Here is a 17,867-nt window from a genome sequence, read left to right as displayed (position 1 = left end):
TTCCACGCCCATGGAGCCTCGCTCATTGCTAGCACAGCAGTCTGAGATCGAACTGCAAGCTGGCAGCGAGACTGGGGGAGGGGCGCCCGCCATTGCTGAGGCTTGAGTAGGTAAACAAAGCTGCCAGGAAGCTCGAACTTGGTGGAGCCCACCTCAGTTCAAGGAGGCCTGCCTTCCTCTGTAGACTCCACCTCTAGGGGCAGGGCATAGCCAAACAAAAGGCAGCAGAAACCTCTGCAGACTTAAATGTCCCTGTCTGACAGCTTTGAAGAGAGTAGTGGTTTTCCCAGCACAGAGCTTGAGATCTGAGAACGGACAGACTGCCTCCTCAAATGGGTCCCTGACCCCCAAATAGCTTAACTGGGAGACATCCCCCAGTAGGGGCCGAGTAACACATCACACAGCCAGGTACCCCTCTGACACGAAACTTCCAGAGGAATGATCAGGCAGCAACATTTTCTGTTCAGTAATATTCGCTGTTCTGCATCCTCCACTGCTGACTCCCAGGCAAACAGGGTCTGGAGTGGACCTCCTGCAAACTCCAACAGACCTGCAGCTGATGGTCCTGACTGTCAGAAGGAAAACTAACAAACAGAAAGGACATCCACACCAAAACTCCAACTGTACATCACCATCATCAAAGACCAAAGGTAGATAAAACCACAAAGATGGGGAAAAAACAGAACAGAAAAACTGAAAATTCTAAAAATCAGAGTGCCTCTCCTCCTCCAAAAAATGCAGCTCCTCGCCGGCAATGGAACAAAGCTGGACAGAGAATGACTTTGACAAGTTGAGAGAAGAAGGCTTCAGACGAACAAACTTCTCCGAGCTAAAGGAGGAAGTTCAAACCCATAGCAATTAAGTTAAAAACCTGAAAAAAGATTAGACAAATGGCTAACTAGAATAACCAATGCAGAGAAGTCCTTAAAGGATCTGATGGAGCTGAAAACCATGGCACGAGAACTACGTGATGAATGCACAAGCTTCAGTAGCCAATTCGATCAACTGGAAGAAAGGGTATCAGAGATGGAAGAGCAAATGAATGAAATGAAGCAAGAAGAGAAGTTTAGAGAAAAAAGAATAAAAAGAAATGAACAAAGCCTTCAAGAAGTATGAGACTATGTGAAAGACCAAATCTACATCTGATTGGTGTACCTGAAAGTGATGGGGAGAATGGAACCAAATTGGAAAACACTCTTCAGGATATTATCCAGGAGAACTTCCCCAACCTAGCAAGGCAGGCCAACATTCAAATTCAGGAAATACAGAGAATGCCACAAGGATACTCCTTGAGAAGAGCAACTCCAAGACACATAATTGTCAGATTCACCAAGGTTGAAATGAAGGAAAAAATGTTAAGGGCAGTCAGACAGAAAGGTCGGATTACCCACAGAAGGAAGCCCAACAGACTAGCAGCAGATCACTCAGCAGAAACTCTACAAGCCAGAAGAGAGTGGGGACCAGTATTCAACATTCTTAAGGAAAAGAATTTTCAACCTGAAATTTCATATCCAGCCAAACTAAGCTTCATAAGTAAAGGAGAAATAAAATCTTTTACAGACAAGCAAATGCTGAGAGATTTTGTCACCACCAGGCCTGCCCTACAAGAGCTCCTGAAGGAAGCACTAAACATGGAAAGGAACAAATGGTACCAGCCACTGCAAAAAACACGCCAAGTTGTAGAGACCATCGATGCTAGGAAGAAACTGCATCAACTAACGAGCAAAATAACCAGCTAACATCATAATGACAGGATCAAATTCACACATAACAATATTAACCTTAAATGTAAATGGGATTAATGCTCCAATTAAAAGACACAGACTGGCAAATTGGATAAAGAGTCAAGACCCATTAGTTTGCTGTATTCAGGAGACCCATCTCACGTGCAGAGACACACATAGGCTCAAAATAAAGGGATGGAGGAAGATCTACCAAGCAAATGGGAAACAAAAAAAGGCAGGGGTTGCAATCCTAGTCTCTGATAAAACAGACTTTAAACCAACAAAGATCAAAAGGGACAAAGAAGGCCATTACATAATGGTAAAGGGATCAATTCAACAAGAAGAGCTAGCTATCCTAAATATACATGCACCCAATACAGGAGCACCCAGATTCATACAGCAAGTCCTTAGAGACCTACAAAGGGACTTAGACTCCCATACAATAATAATGGGAGACTTTAACATCCCACTGTCAACATTAGACAGATCAACGAGACAGAAAGTTAACAAGGATATCCAGGAATTGAACTCAGCTCTGCACCAAGCAGACCTAATAGACATCTACAGAACTCTCCACTCCAAATCAACGGAATATACATTCTTCTCAGCACCACATCGCACTTATTCCAAAATTGACCACATAGTTGGAAGTAAAGCATTCCTCGGCAAATGTAAAAGAACAGAAATTATAACAAACTGTCTCTCCGACCACAGTGCAATCAAACCAGAACTCAGGATTAAGAAACTCACTCAAAACTGCTCAACTACATGGAAACTGAACAACCTGCTTCTGTATGACTACTGAGTAAATAATGAAATGAAGGCAGAAATAAAGATGTTCTTTGAAAAAAACAAATCGGCCGGGCGCGGTGGCTCACGCCTGTAATCCCAGCACTTTGGGAGGCCGAGGCGGGCGGATCACAAGGTCAGGAGATCGAGACCACGGTGAAACCCCGTCTCTACTAAAAATACAAAAAAAAAAAAAAATTAGCCGGGCGCGGTTGTGGGCGCCTGTAGTCCCAGCTACTCGGGAGGCTGAGGCAGGAGAATGGCGTGAACCCGGGAGGCGGAGCTTGCAGTGAGCCGAGATCGCGCCACTGCACTCCAGCCTGGGCGACAGAGCGAGACTCCGTCTCAAAGAAAAAAAAAAAAAGAAAAAAACAAATCATGAGTGAACTCCCATTCACAATTGCTTCAAAGAGAATAAAATACCTAGGAATCCAACTTACAAGGGATATGAAGGACCTCTTCAAGGAGAGCTACAAACCACTGATAAGATAAAATGAAATAAAAGAGGATACAAACAAATGGAAGAACATTCCATGCTCATGGATAGGAAGAATCAGTATCGTGAAAATGGCCATACTGCCCAAGGTAATTTATAGATTCAGTGCCATCCCTATCAAGCTACCAGTGACTTCACATAATTGGAAAAAACTACTTTAAAGTTCATATGGAACCAGAAAAGAGCCCGCATTGCCAAGTCAATCCTAAGGCAAAGGAACAAAGTTGGAGGCATCATGCTACCTGACTTCAAACTATACTGCAAGGCTACAGTAACCAAAACAGCATGGTACTGATACCAAAACAGAGATATAGACCAATGAAACAGATCAGAGGCCTCAGAAATAACACCACACATCTACAATCATCTGATCTTGGACAAACCTGACGAAAACAAGAAGTGGGGAAAGGATTCCCTATTTAATAAATGGTGCTTAGAAAACTGGCTAGCCATATGTAGAAAGCTAAAACTGGATCCCTTCCTTATACTTTATACAAAAATTAATTCAAGGTAGATTAAAGACTTAAATGTTAGACCTAAAACCATAAAAACCGTAGAAGAAAACCTAGGCAATACCATTCAGGACATAGGCATGGGCAAGGACTTCATGTCTAAAACACCAAAGCAATGGCAACAAAAGCCAAAGTTGACAAACGGGATCTAATTAAACTAAAAAGCTTCTGCACAGCAAAAGAAACTGCTATCAGAGTGAACAGGCAACCTGCAGAATGGGAGAAAATTTTTGCAATCTACTCATCTGACAAAGGGCTAATATCCAGAATCTACAAGGAGCACAAACAAATTTACAAGAAAAAAACAACCCCATCAACATGTGGGCGAAGGATATGAACAGACACTTCTCAAAAGAAGACATTTATGCAGCCAACAGACACATGAAAAAATGCTCATCATCACTGGCCATCAGAGAAATGCAAATCAAAACCACAATGAGATACCATCTCACACCAGTTAGAATGGTGATCATTAAAAAGTCAGGAAACAACAGGTGTTGGAGAGGATGTGGAGAAACAGGAACATTTTTACACTGTTGGTGGGAGTGTAAACTAGTTCAACCATTGTGGAAGACAGTGTGGCGATTCCTCAGGAATCTAGAACTAGAAATACCATTTGACCCAGCCATCCCATTACTGGGTATATACCCAAAGGATTATAAATCACACTGCTGTAAAGACACATGCACACGTATGTTTATTTTGGCACTATTCACAATAGCAAAGACTTGGAACCAACCCAGATGTCCTACAGTGATAGACTGGATTAAGAAAATGTGGCATGTATACACCATGGAATACTATGCAGCCATAAAAAATGATGAGTTCATGTCCTTTGTAGGGACATGGATGAAGCTGGAAACCATCATTCTCAGCAAACTATTGCAAGGACAAAAAACCAAACACTGCGTGTTCTCACTCATAAGTGGGAATTGAACAACGAGAACACTTGGACACAGGAAGGGGAACATCACACACTTGGGCCTGTTGTAGGGTAGGGGGAGTGGGGAGGGATAGCATTAGGAGATATACCTAATGTAAATGACGAGTTAATGGGTGCAGCACACCAACATGGCACATGTATACGTATGTAACAAGCCTGCACATTGTGCACATGTACCCTAGAACTTAAAGTATAATTTAAAAATTAAAAGATCATCTAGAACAAGGGTTTCCAGTGCTAGTCTGTGGATCAGCTAATCAAGATCTCCTTGAAGATCTCCATGAAAATACAGATTCCCAGATTTCTAGAGACTGATTCAGAGCTCCCAGGGTGATCCGGTGGTGAGTCAGTTCTGAGAAATTCAGGTCTAGACCCAACTCCCTGCGCTTGGAACTCCTTCCTGTTGTCCCATCACCATGTGAACTGGTTCCGGTTGCCTCCTTAACTCTCCCCTGTACCTCCTTGCCCTCCAGCGAGGAGCTTTGACTCTCTGTCTTCAGCCTCACAGGAGTGATTCTGTCCACTCTCTTTCTGTGTTCTCACCTCTGCCAGCCCCACTCCAGCCTCTCAAGAGTAGCTCTCATGAGAGTCACCCATGATCATGGTATCTCTACCTCTGATTGGTGTTTTCTAGCCTAGTGATCAGCTCTGTGACCTCTCAGCAGCATCTGACATTGTTGAAATATTTCCTTCCCTTCTCATTGGTGACCCCTCACTTCTCTCTGTTTCTCCATTTCCCTGGGGCCTCTGCTAGAACCCATTTGCCACCTTCTCATATGCTGCTTCGCCTCTAAATGTCGAAGTTCCTTGCTTTTTGGTTCTGAGACCCTGTATTAGTGTGCTTGGGCTGCCATAGCAAAATACCACGGACTGGGTGGCGTCAGCATTAGTTTTCTCACAACAAAGGATGGGAGACTGGAAGTTCAACATCAAGGTGACAGCAGGGATGGCTTCTTGGGAGGCCTTTCTCCTTGGCTTGCAGACAGCCATCTTCTCCCTGCGTCTTCACTTGGTTGTCCCTCTGTGCATGTCTGTGTCTTAATCTCTTCGTATGAGGGCACCAGTCATATGGGATTAGGGCCCACCTATATGACCTCATTTTACCTTACTTACTCTTTTAAAGGCCCTATCTCCAAATACAGTCATATTCTGTGTTACTAGGGGTTACGGCTTCAGCATATGAATTTGGGGAGGACACAGTTCAGCCCAGAACAGCCCTCTTTCTGTTTCACCTGTATTTTCTCCCTAGGGGCGTCATCCACTCACTTGGCTTTCATCTGCCTGTCACCCTCAAATCTGTAGCCCCAGCACCAAGACCTCTTTAATGAACTCTAGGACCATATAGCCAGCTATTTCCTGCCTTAGGAGTCCCCTCTTTTTTTTTTTTTTTTTTTTTTTTTTTTTTTTTTGAGACAAGGTCTTGCTCTGTCATCCAGGCTGGAGTACAGTTGTATGATCATAGCTCACTGTAAGCCTCGATCTCCTGGGCTCAAGCAGTCCTCCCACCTCAGTCTCCTGGGTAGCCTGGACTACAGGCATGAGCCACCACATCTGGCTAATTTTTGTTGTTGTTGTTGTTGTTGTTGTTTGTAGAGACCAAGTTTCATTATGTTGCCCAGGCTAATCTTGAACTCCTGGGCTCAAGCAGTCCTCTTGTCTCTGCCTCCCAAAGTGCTGAGATTACAGGCATGAGCCACAACACCCAGCCCCTCCTTGCCTTAATTGGCTAATTCTTATTCAGCATCCCCATTTGGACCTCATAATTCTGTGCATCTAGGCCTGAGGCACCTCTCTTGTGTTTTATCTAAGAAAATAACACCTCCATCCATTCATCCATCCATCCGTCCACCCACCCACCCACCCACCTATCATCCATCCACCCACCCATCCACCTACCCGTTCAGCTGTCCACCTATCCATCCACTCATCCACCTATCTAACCTCTATCCATCCACCCACCCACCCATCATCCATCCATCCATCCATCCACCCACCCACCCATCCATCATCCAGCCAGCCACCCACCCACCCACCTACCCATCCATCCAGCCACCCACCCACCCATCCATCCATCCATCCGCCCAGCCACCCACCCACCTATCCATCCACTGCACAAGCAAGAAGCCAGAAAGTTACCCTCGATACCTCCCTTTCCTTTACAACTCACATAAATTAAAGACCTGTCAGCGTTATCTTTGAAAGGACTCTCAAATCACTCTTTGCCTTCTCTCCATCTCCATTGCCACCGCCTGAGTTGGAGCTACGATGGCCTCTTCCCTAGATGACTACCATAACTTCCTACCTGGTTTTCATGTTTCCGCTCTCTCTTTGCTCATTTTCTCTTCTTCGTACTGCATCCAAATGTTCTGTTTCATAAGCACATCTGATCTCACCCAACTCCTCTCTCACGGAAAACATCGTACTGACTTTCGTTTATGTGGAGGGTAAGTATAAAAATTCTTAATTTGCCCACCGGCCTCAGGGGGATCTGGCTTATTTCTGTCTCTACAACCTCATCTCACACCAGAACACCCCCTCACTGTGAGAATGTCAGTCAGGTTGTCTCCTACCTCTGGGCCTTTGCACAGGCCACTCTCCCTGACCGTGCTAACACCTGAAGGGAAAGATTCGCATACCCCGCAGACAAGGTCAGGACCAGGTATTGTGCATTCACGGAGCCTGGCATGTTCCTCCGCTGGTAATGGTGGGTTTACTTGTGCAGATTATTTGACTGGTGCTTCTCTCCTGCACTAGACTGTAACCTGAGTTGGGGCAAGGACGATGAGTGGCTCACCATCGCCACCCAGACACCTAGCACATGCCTGCTGCAGAGTAGGAGCTCAAGCACTTTTTAAAATGAGTATTACCGCCATCATGTGATTATACCATAATTTATTCCACTAGTTCCCTGTGCTTGGAAATTGAGACTGTTTCCACGTTTCCACTTTTATAAACACCACAGTGAATATCCTTACAGATAAATTATTGCCCACATTTTTAATACTTTGAGACAAATATTACCAGTGGAATTGCCGTATTGAGACTTTTGACACATTTTCAGTTTCTCCATGGACAAAGAGTGTGTCAAGTAAGATTTCAAACTGTGCTGTGTGAATAAGCCCCTTTTTCTTCATCCTCAGCAAGTGTAAGCAGTATCTTATTTTTTTCCAGTTGGGGAAATGATCAAAATGATCACTGCTCTAAATATGCACTCCTGTTTTTTTATAGTGTTAAAAGGTTTTGTTTTTTACATTGGGAGGCAGTTTAATATAGTGCAGGTGTTGGAATCAGTTTTTCAATACTTTTTTCATCTAGGAGTTTAATATACTTTACATTTATTCCAAGTTTCCTTTATGTATTTCAGTAACATTTAATATTTTTCTTTAATATGTGGGCCACACATTTATTAATTAAATTTTTTTTGTTGGGTAATGAAGAAAAAACCAGCAGAAAGCATTCTTTCATTGATACAATCAAGTAAACTGATTTAAAGAAATGTAAAGTACTCTAGGCTGGGCATGGTAGCTCACACCTGTAATCCCAGCAGTTTGGGAGGCTGAGGTGGGCAGATTGCTTGAGTCCAGGAGTTTGAGACCAGTCTGGGCAACGTAGTGAGACCCCTTCTCTACAAAAAATACAAAACATTAGCCAGGCGTGGTGGTGCGTGCCTGTAATCCCAGCTACTTGGGAGGCTAAGGTGAGAGGATCACTTGAGCCCGCCCAACAGGCCTGATGTTGCAGTGAGCCAAGATGGCACCACCGCACTCCAGCCTGGGCAACAGAGCAAGATCATGTATCAAAAAAGAAAAGAAAAACATACTCTATAGGCTTTCAGAAGGAGTGTCTATCTCATCAGGTTGTTCTATAGATGAACAAGTCAGTCTGTAATTGATTACATTAATACATATAAGACATTTTGACCAGTGCCTGGCACAGCATATAATAAGCACTCATAGACAGTTGCCTTCATTATTATCAGATGTATTCAAAATATCACACTCTGCAAGGCACTATTGAAAAACGATCTGCCACTGTAACCTAATAATATGTAATATGTGTTTATTATTAGACAGAAATTTTTAATAGAGAAAGAATTACTACTTAATTTTCTATAAAACCACAGTGCAAAGACATCTTGCTATGCATGGAAAGGTAAAATGAGATAAGCTGAAGCCAGCAAATGCATATGAAAGCCTCTTGTCAGATGAGGAGTTCAGTATAAAACCAGAACATTTCATATCGTCTTTATCTTTTGCGTCATATGACATTGTGAAACTTAGAATGACTTCTCTCAGCAACACTCACAGCATGCTTGTCGTATTGCAGGAGATGTTCGGAATGACATCTATGTCACCCTGATCCATGGCGAGTTTGACAAAGGGAAGAAGAAGACGCCAAAGAATGTGGAGGTGACGATGTCTGTGCACGATGAGGAAGGCAAGCTCTTGGAGGTGCGCGGTGTGGCCCGGAAATCCTGCTGCCATCACATCCATCTTTACAATCACCGTAGACTTTTAGCCATATTTTAATTCTTCTTCGCATCAGGATGGGTTTGGTTTTTCCTGAGAAAATAAATATACAGTCTGTTAAATTTATGATTAGCAATGAGCAGTTTCACTAAGGAAGCTATCTAGATTCTTATTTTTATATTTCTCCTGTGCTAAGAAATAGCTCCAGCCCCTAATGATTTTATGTGTAAGCTTCCAATGCAGAGGTTATTTATCATTTTCAACTTATTTTGCCACATTCAAGCTTGATCAGTTACTCTGAGGCTTCAGCTAAGTGGCCTGGTTGCTCGAATAGCATCAGAAAGCACGTTTCCTTCCCTGGGTGAGCCGAACCAAAGAACATGCGCTCATCAGAGACTGAAACTGGAAGATCCCTTGGGTAGGCATCTGCTACCACTGCTCTTTAGTGGTTTTTTTGTTGGTTTGTTTTGTTTTTTTTTTTTGAGACAGAGTCCCGCTCTGTTGCCCAGGCTGGAGTGCAGTGGCGCGATCTCCGCTCACTGCAAACTCTGCCTCCCGGGTTCACGCCATTCTCCTGCCTCAGCCTCCTGAGTAGCTGGGACTACAGGCGCCTGCCAACATGCCTGGCTAATTTTTTTGTATTTTTAGGAGAGACAGGGTTTCACCGTGTTAGCCAGGATAGTCTCAATCTCCTGACCTCGTGATCTGCCCACCTCAGCCTCCCAAAGTGTTGAGATTACAGGCGTGAGCCACCGCACCCAGCCTGCTATTTAGTTTTAATGAACAGGAAACTGTAAGAAACTTTAAAAGGAAGAGTTATTTTCTCTAGAAGCACAGGCGTTAGTGGCAGAGCTGGGAGGGTATCCAAGTATCCTGAATTCAAGTCCAGAGTTCCTCCAGCTCTGGCAGCTTTTCTTTCTTCTTTTTTTTTTTTTTTTTTTTTTGATGGACTCTCACACTGTCGCCCAGGCTGGCTGTGCAGTGGCACAATCTCTGCTTGCTGCAACCTCTGCCTCCCAGGTTCAACCAATTCTCCTGCCTCAGCCTCCCAAGTAGCTGAGATTACAGGTACCCGCCACCACACTCGGCTAATTTTTTTGTATTTTTAGTAGAGACGGGGTTTCACTATGTTAGCCAGGCTGGGTTCAAACTCCTGACCTCGTGATCTGCTCACCTCAGCCTCCCAAAGTGCTGGAATTACAGGCATGAGCCACCATGTGCAGCCTGCGTTGTTTTGCTTTGCTTTCCTCTTTCTTTTCTTTTTTTTTCTTTCTTTCCTCTCCCTTCCCTTCCCTTCCCTCCCCTCCCCTCCCCTCCCTTCCCTTCCTTTCCCCTCCCTTCCCCTCTCCTCCCTTTCCCTCTCCTCCCTTCCCCTCCCCCTCCCTCTCCCCCTCTGCCTCCCCTTCTTCTATTTTCCTTTCTTTTCCATTTTCTTTCCTTTTTTTTAACATTAAGACAAGATCTAAAGCAGGTATCTGCCAGCTTTCTGCCCACATAAAGAAGTGAGTCCTGATTCTGACATCAAAGAGGATAGGCAGGAGGTGGTCACAGGAGGCTGCATGACCTCTACTGAACTCCAGCTCTTCTCGTATGAGCCATAGTTACCTGCTTTGATAACCAAGGACCAAGCACTTGATTGACTTGACTCACAGAGTGTCCTGTTGCAGAGTTGTTTGAGGCTACAGTGAAATACAATTTCATCACTTCCCATGGATGTTAATATCTATTAAGGAAACAGATAGCCAGGCAGTTCACTAAGTCAAGTCGTATTCTGCATGAAAGGGAGAAACTGAATGCTGTGAGCCACTGTATGAGAGTGCTTTGTTTGTGCTGTTGGTTAAGAGCAGATGAGCTCATTTCAAGTAGACACCTTCTCCTGTTGGTCATATCGTTTGATAGTGCCCCACCAAGGGCTGGTTCTACTGAGCTAAGTGGTTCATGACCAGGAAAAGATGCAGCCCTGAGTTTGAGTGAATGTGCTGTGCCAATACCCCAAGTCCCTAAAACAGAATGTAGACAGGAAAGAGAAATTCTTTTCTGCAAATAGTGGCGCATCTGCATTTGTCACCTAACTTATCATCATCATCATGTTTCCTGAGAGATAAAAGAGGAAAGAATCAGAGGAGAGTGCATGCCTGGCGAGAGAAAAGAAAATACAAGTTACAGGAAAGAATAATATTTAGGCAGTGCTGGATTCCTTAACTGCTACCAAATTGACATTATAGACCCTTGAATAAAGTGGTAGAAATTCATTCTCTGTTCTTCATCCCCCAAACTTAATCAGCCAATCAGTGCCAGTGTAGGGCATGTGTGAATGTGTTTTGGGGTAAGGGGCTTGTGCATGGTATATGGGGTCCTCTTCCTTTTCTAAACAAAATTATTCCCTTCTAATTTTTTCCTTCCATCCGAAGAAAGCAATTCACCCCGGTGCTGGATATGAAGGCATTTCAGAATACAAATCAGTAGTCTATTACCAAGTCAAGCAGCCCTGTTGGTATGAGACTGTCAAGGTGAGAATGAGTCATTTGCAACCCCTGTTATCTGTTAAACCTCAGTTAGATTCCTATCTTCTGTTTACCCCCAAATTATTCCTACTTTATTTTGAAATTTTTAGGTAAGTTGCCTATGGTGTGCAATAAGAAACAAATCGGTAATTATAATTCTGTATTAAGAGCATTTATCATTAAGAAACTCAATATTCTTCAGTAATGTTCTCATTCATAAATGTATGGGAATTTGAATAGCAAAGCTGGTGGTTGACGTGATGGATATAATAGACTGCCAAGACGGTACAAAACCAAACAGAAATTTTCACACTGTGCAAACAGTTTCCTAACATTTTTTTCTTCTTGGCCTCTCACCAAGTGTTCTGGGCCTCTTTTCAACTTCAATATGTGTATTACACATTCCAAAGTGCTTTTCAGATCAGTCATCTCCTTTGAGCCCCACAAGGGCTCTGCAACTAGAACAAGCAGGTGTTGTAATGCCGTCTTTCTGATTAGGTACTGAGGTTCAAAGTTCGGTGACTTCCTAAGATCCTAGAGCTGACTGGTATCAGGGCCTGAACTAGAGTCCACTTCTTCTGAATCCCAGGCTCCATCAGCTCTTTCTGGTTGTCGAAGTCACACGAGTGCTTCATAGAAAAAAAAAAAAAAATTGTTTTAATTGCATTCATATATCTCAATTTAGAATTAATCATTTTCAACAGTTTTATATAGTTCATATGTTTTGAATGATGCTGTTGATAGAAATTTATATTGTGCTTTTTAAAACCGCTTATCTCAATGCATATAAATTCTTCAGATATGTATTTTAGATGCTTGCATGAGGTTCCATTGTATAATCATGCTGTAATTTAACTGCACACCACAAATCTCTGCTCATTTGAGTGCCCCAAGGCCCTGTTTCTTCTCTCCCCTGTGGATATGTAAGCAGCAGAAAGCTGCTTTATGAGCCCTAATTATTATCTTTCCCCCTCTTTATGGAATAATTAGGTCTTATAGATCCAATTATTACTGTATTTATACACATCTTGCAGTCTGAAAGGTCCTGTATAGACCTCAAAGTACCAGTATTTCCCCTCTGAAGTATTACTGTTTCTTACTTCAGAAAATGCTAGAAATTCACATTATCTCTATGCTCAGAATCTGTGATAAACAGCAAGATGATCTGAGATTCTTTTGATTTGAAAATAGCTCAGTCTCCTTTGAATGAAACCTATACCAAGTCTCACTCTCTAGTAATTTGTGCTGTGGAGAGTACAAAATTGAGCCTAATTCCATGAAATAAACCATGCATGCAAAGTACTTTGTGTCTGTAAACTATTAATTTTTTACTATGACACAGGTATCCATTGCTATAGAAGAGGTCACACGCTGCCATATAAGATTTACCTTCCGACACAGGTCATCTCAGGAATGTAAGTATTAAGAGGTCTATGACATATTTCCACTTAAAAAAAATTTGCTCTGGCTTGACAACCCTCTTGTGAATCTGGAGAACAAGATATTTTGGAAACTAGAGACTTGGCAACTTTCTTTTGTAACTCACTGGTGCTAAGGAAATCAGCATAATGAATTTTGCTGGGCTTGCAAGGTCTGTGTTATCACTCTATATTAGGATTTCCTCAAAATGTGTTTTGTGAACATTAATATTCTCAAAGACAGCAGTCCTCAATCTTTGGCACCCAGAGACTGGTTTCGTGAAAGCCAATTTTTCCAAGGACCAGGAGCGGGGATGGTTTCAGGGTAACTCAAGCACATTACATTTGTTGTTTTCTTTATTCTTATTACATTGTACTATATAATGAAATAATTATACAACTCACTGTAGTGTAGAATCAGTGGGAGCCCTGAGCTTGTTTTCCTGCAACTAGACAGTTCAGATCATCAGGCGTTAGATTTGCACAAGGAGTGTGCAACCTAGATCCCTTGCATGCACAGGTCACAATAGGGTTCGGCTCCTGTGAGAATCTAATGGTGCTGCTGATCCAACAGGAGGCAGAGCTCAGGTGGTAATGTGAGCAGTGGGGAGCAGCTGTAAAGACAGATGGAGCTTTGCTTGCTGGTCCGCCACTTACCTCCTGCTGTGTAGCCCAGTTCCTAACAGGCCACAGACTGGTATGGGTTCATGGCCTGGGCTTTGAGGTCCCCTGCTCTAAGCTGCTACTAGATGTTCTGTAACAAAAAGTGTTGTGTTTCACAATCAAATAGGTATAGGAAAGGCTGTATATACCTTGTATCCCCCTCCTAGACATTCACAATGTATGTTGCTATGTTGCAGTAGCAAGAAAACTGTTTAGTCACTTGTCCCCCCAAATTGTCATTTTTCTCGTGAAAAAACTATTTCAAGTCTTAGGTCACAGTTCTTGAAATGGCTGCACTAAAGTGTGAGCAGAGAAGAAAACTGATTGTTTTCAGACCGATCACAAAATTTCTGGAAGCTTCTTATTCTCATTTAGCACTGCATAAAAATGTAACCCCTCCTTCCAAAAATGCATGTGTTGAACACCATCTACACAGCAGGCTGCAGGCGAGGCCCTGGTCTATGACAGCCAGCTGGACACTGCCACGTAGATTCTTTGTGGTCTGGTTAGGAAGATAAATGAAAAAAGTGGGTGGTTATGTATGGAATAGTGTGATGTGTATATTACAAGGGGCAAAGACTTGTAATGGATACGTAGCACAGTACCTTACCCAGTCTGGGGGATTTATGCATATAACTTCCTACATCTTAGCTGAGACTTGAAGGAGAGTAGAAATTAGCCCAGTGAAGGGTGGGGGGAAAAACATGTTTGGAGAACCCCAATGAGCTCAGTAAGGCTAAAGCAGGACCAGTGGAGCAATAATAGTATCAGGTTGAATCATGTGAAATTGCCATTTTTTAGGTCTAAATGGCCAAATATCAGCCATTTCATATGGTTCTGCATAACTAACAATTATCAATTAACAATGAACAAAGATGAAGTTTGTATGAAATAATGTGTGAGGCCGGGCGCGGTGGCTCACGCATGTAATCCCAGCACTTTGGGAGGCTGAGGCAGGCGGATCATGAGGTCAGGAAATCAAAACCATCCTGGCTAACATGGTGAAACCCCGTCTCTACTAAAAATACAAAAAATTAGCTGGGCGTGGTGGCGGGCACCTGCAGTCCCAGCTACTTGGGAGGCTGAGGCAGGAGAATGGTGTGAACCCAGGAGGCGGAGCTTGCAGTGAGCCGAGATCGCACCACTGCACTCCAACCTGGGCGACAGAGCGAGACTCTGTCTCAAAAAAAAAAAAAAAAAAAAAGAAAGAAATATTATGTGAAGCTATATTTGTGCATGGTCCTGTTTAGTATCCACAATAATATAATAAGGTACATTCTACTTTTATCTACGTTTATACATAAAGAAACTAAGGCACGGAGAGGTTAGGTACTTGCCCGCGGTCACAAGGCTAGCATATGACCAGGCTGGGTTAGCACCCAGGCAGTCTGATTCTAGCTAGGCTGGAGCCAGGTCACAAAGGCTGAAGATGCTTTTCAACCATGTTAAGGAGGTGCAATTCAAGGGTGGTTTCTGGTTTTGAGATTTTGGGAGGAGTTGGTCTATGTTCATAACAGCTTTACCCGTAGTACTCCAACACTAGAATAGCCTAAATCCCCATCAGTAGGAGAATGGATAAACAAACTGAGGTAAAATCATACAATGGATGAGTGCTCCACCAGTGTGGGGACCCGAGAGTCACAGCAGACCACAGAGCCGTGCCTATGATGAGAACAGGCCACAGGTTACCCAATCAGAGCCACTGAAGCAGGGGACCCAGTGAGTTCAGAGACTGGCCCCGAAGACCAAGAGAGAGGTGCTCTGCCTCCTCATGAAGCCGCACCCTCCTCCCAGCCGCCACAGGGCACACAGATCTTCTTTCCTAGCACTGGAGCTGGTATTCTGGGGAGGAAGGGGGAAGAAACCTTGGGCAGCACCTTAAACCCTAGAGTAGAATAAATATCTTGCAGAGCCTGTTTTAGAGCAACATAAATTGAGATCTCTCATTCAAGTGTTTTGAAGCAGGATGGTTGACATGATTGGATTGGACTTGGGAAACCTCATTCCAATGTAGAGAATGTGTTGGCTGGGAGAGCCTGGAGACAGAGAGGTGCATTGGGAAGGTCCTGTAGAAATAAAGAGAAGAGGTGAGGTTGGCCTGAAGTCAGGAAGGGACAGCAAGACAGCAAGAGAGAGAAGAGACAGGCTCCAGAGCTATTTAGGACATGGAGTTGACATGGGGTGGAGTTGGTGTCAACACCCACATTTCCGATTTGGATGACTGGGTAGATGCTGGTCTCATTTATTAGGGGATGTAGGAAGAGGAAAGCCTACTTGGGGGTGCCAGGCAGTTTCATTGGCACACGGTACGTGTCTTACTGCAATTTGCTGAATTGTGCTTATTAGAATATGGTTGAACGCCACACCCCCAAGCAAAATGTGAAATCATCTGTCATAGCCATCGCCTCCTGGTGTCTTTCTGCACTGCTCAGACATGTCTTTCTGCTTTTTCAGCCAGAGATAAATCAGAGCGAGCATTTGGGTTGGCCTTCGTGAAGCTGATGAACCCGGATGGCACCACTCTGCAGGATGGGAGGCACGATCTGGTGGTTTATAAGGTGGTGCTAACAGAAAATGGCTGAGAAAAATATTTACTCCCTTTCAAATGGCGTTTAAGGCTCCTTTCACATTTATTTGTACAAACATCAGAAACCCTTCTAGAGCTATCTGTACTTGCCCATTAAAATCTAGAAACTCGGAAGGCTCTGGGCCCTCCAGCTTTGTGGTTTCCCACCTCCTTTCTGGAGATAGTGAGTTGCATTATTACTGAGTCTTCTAAGGAGGCTGTCACCCTCTCCTGCAAATGGTGTTCCCTAGCAGGGAATGGTAAGGGGTCGGCCTCTCATCATCTGCTCTTTGCGTCCTGCATGGCACATGGACAGGTGCCCCGTTGGGCTTCAGTAGCATGTGGTGGATGTGGTTTTCCTGTCACCATGAGCCACATACCATTTCTCTGCTCTGGGGGCCTTCCTTCCTTCCCTGAGAGTTTTTGTTCTTCTCTTCCAACTGGTACTGAGCTCCCACTTCTACTGAGATTTTAGAGTCTAAAGTAGATGCTGGAAGATCTCATTTGTCCAACAATATCTGGGGGTTTCCCCACAGTTGGCTGCTCTTTTGAGATACATCTACCTGATGAATATTTTTCTTAACCTGTTAGTTTATGAATCATTTTGGAAGGGATGGCAAGCTATTTCTTCTTCCATCAACCATCAACCCAATGAAGTATAATTGTCCCCATTTAGAGACTGAAGAAAATGAAATTTAACCTTATTCTGCAATATATTTATTTCCTCTAACAGAGACTAGGATATTCTGGTTTCGAATTCACAACTTACTCTGTTTCCATTCAATCATGAAATTATTTCTGGGCCCAGTGTTTGCGGAGAGATATCATAGTATCTCAGAGTTGGAAGGGATCTTCAGGATAATTTGATAAAGCCACGCTTCTCACGCTGGAAATGCATGATAGAAATTGTTTTTATTTGCAAATAAGAGATGTTGGCCATCATTGGGTGTTCCTAACATGCTTCCTTTTTAGGGTGACAACAAAAAAATGGAAGATGCTAAATTCTACCTGACCCTGCCTGGGACCAAGATGGAGATGGAAGAAAAAGAACTTCAAGCATCCAAAAACCTGGTCACCTTCACCCCAAGCAAGGATAACACTAAAGACAGCTTTCAGATTGCCACCCTCATCTGCTCCACAAAGCTCACCCAGAACGGTAGGATGGTGAATACATTGACACAAATAAGCTTCCCACTCAGCCTTCCTGGGCTCCTTGGTTAGGCTCACAGGGCTGGACCATATGGGGCTGAGTCTTATAAGGTAGGATGTTGGCCAGTTGGATTCTGCTCTCTGCTTTTCAAGTGGTATTCTGGGTAGAACTGATCACATTGCACAGCTTCTTCGGAAGTTTCATTGTCCACTTTAAAGCAGGATGAAAAACATTTTAGTATTTTAATATCATAAAACCTATAAGTGTATTTATTAACAGCAACTGTAAAATTCAAAAGCCATATGTTCCTTGATAGTGCATTCTGTATAGTATATGCAGGAAGAGATGTTGGTAATAACAAGAGGAGCCTGGCAAAGAATATAATCAGTCTCCTGTCCAAAAAGTATAGCAGGGCTTCCTGTTTGAGTTCTCGCTTTCTGTTGTATATTCTTCTCTTCCCCATTTTTTCCCAAGCAGTCAGGGATTTTCATAAATTCAGCTGAATAGTTCAAAGAGGGCTTCATTTGGTTTTTCCTTCAAATCTCTGATATCAATTTTAAACTCTCTTGTGTAGATTATGGCATTTGATAGCCAATATCAACTTCTTATTTATTTAACTTAAGTGATGTGTAA

General features: G+C 43.3%; 1 protein-coding gene across 2 annotated transcripts in view; it reads left to right on the top strand.

Annotated features, from left to right (window-relative positions):
• DOCK5 (dedicator of cytokinesis 5) overlaps positions 1 to 17,867 on the top strand; it is a 235,806-nt gene that overhangs the window by 130,151 nt on the left and 87,788 nt on the right. For both annotated transcript variants that reach the window (XM_050801968.1, XM_050801967.1), the window contains exons 14-18: positions 8,791 to 8,915; positions 11,345 to 11,443; positions 12,780 to 12,852; positions 15,973 to 16,076; positions 17,057 to 17,240. In XM_050801968.1, the coding sequence (XP_050657925.1) occupies positions 8,791 to 8,915; positions 11,345 to 11,443; positions 12,780 to 12,852; positions 15,973 to 16,076; positions 17,057 to 17,240 (585 nt within the window). The remainder of the gene's footprint in view (positions 1 to 8,790; positions 8,916 to 11,344; positions 11,444 to 12,779; positions 12,853 to 15,972; positions 16,077 to 17,056; positions 17,241 to 17,867) is intronic.

Source organism: Macaca thibetana, chromosome 8 (assembly GCF_024542745.1).
Source record: "Macaca thibetana thibetana isolate TM-01 chromosome 8, ASM2454274v1, whole genome shotgun sequence".
NCBI classification, from domain to species: domain Eukaryota; kingdom Metazoa; phylum Chordata; class Mammalia; order Primates; family Cercopithecidae; genus Macaca; species Macaca thibetana.
Note: the sequence above shows the minus strand (reverse complement) of the source record. Positions and strands in the feature narration are given on the sequence as shown.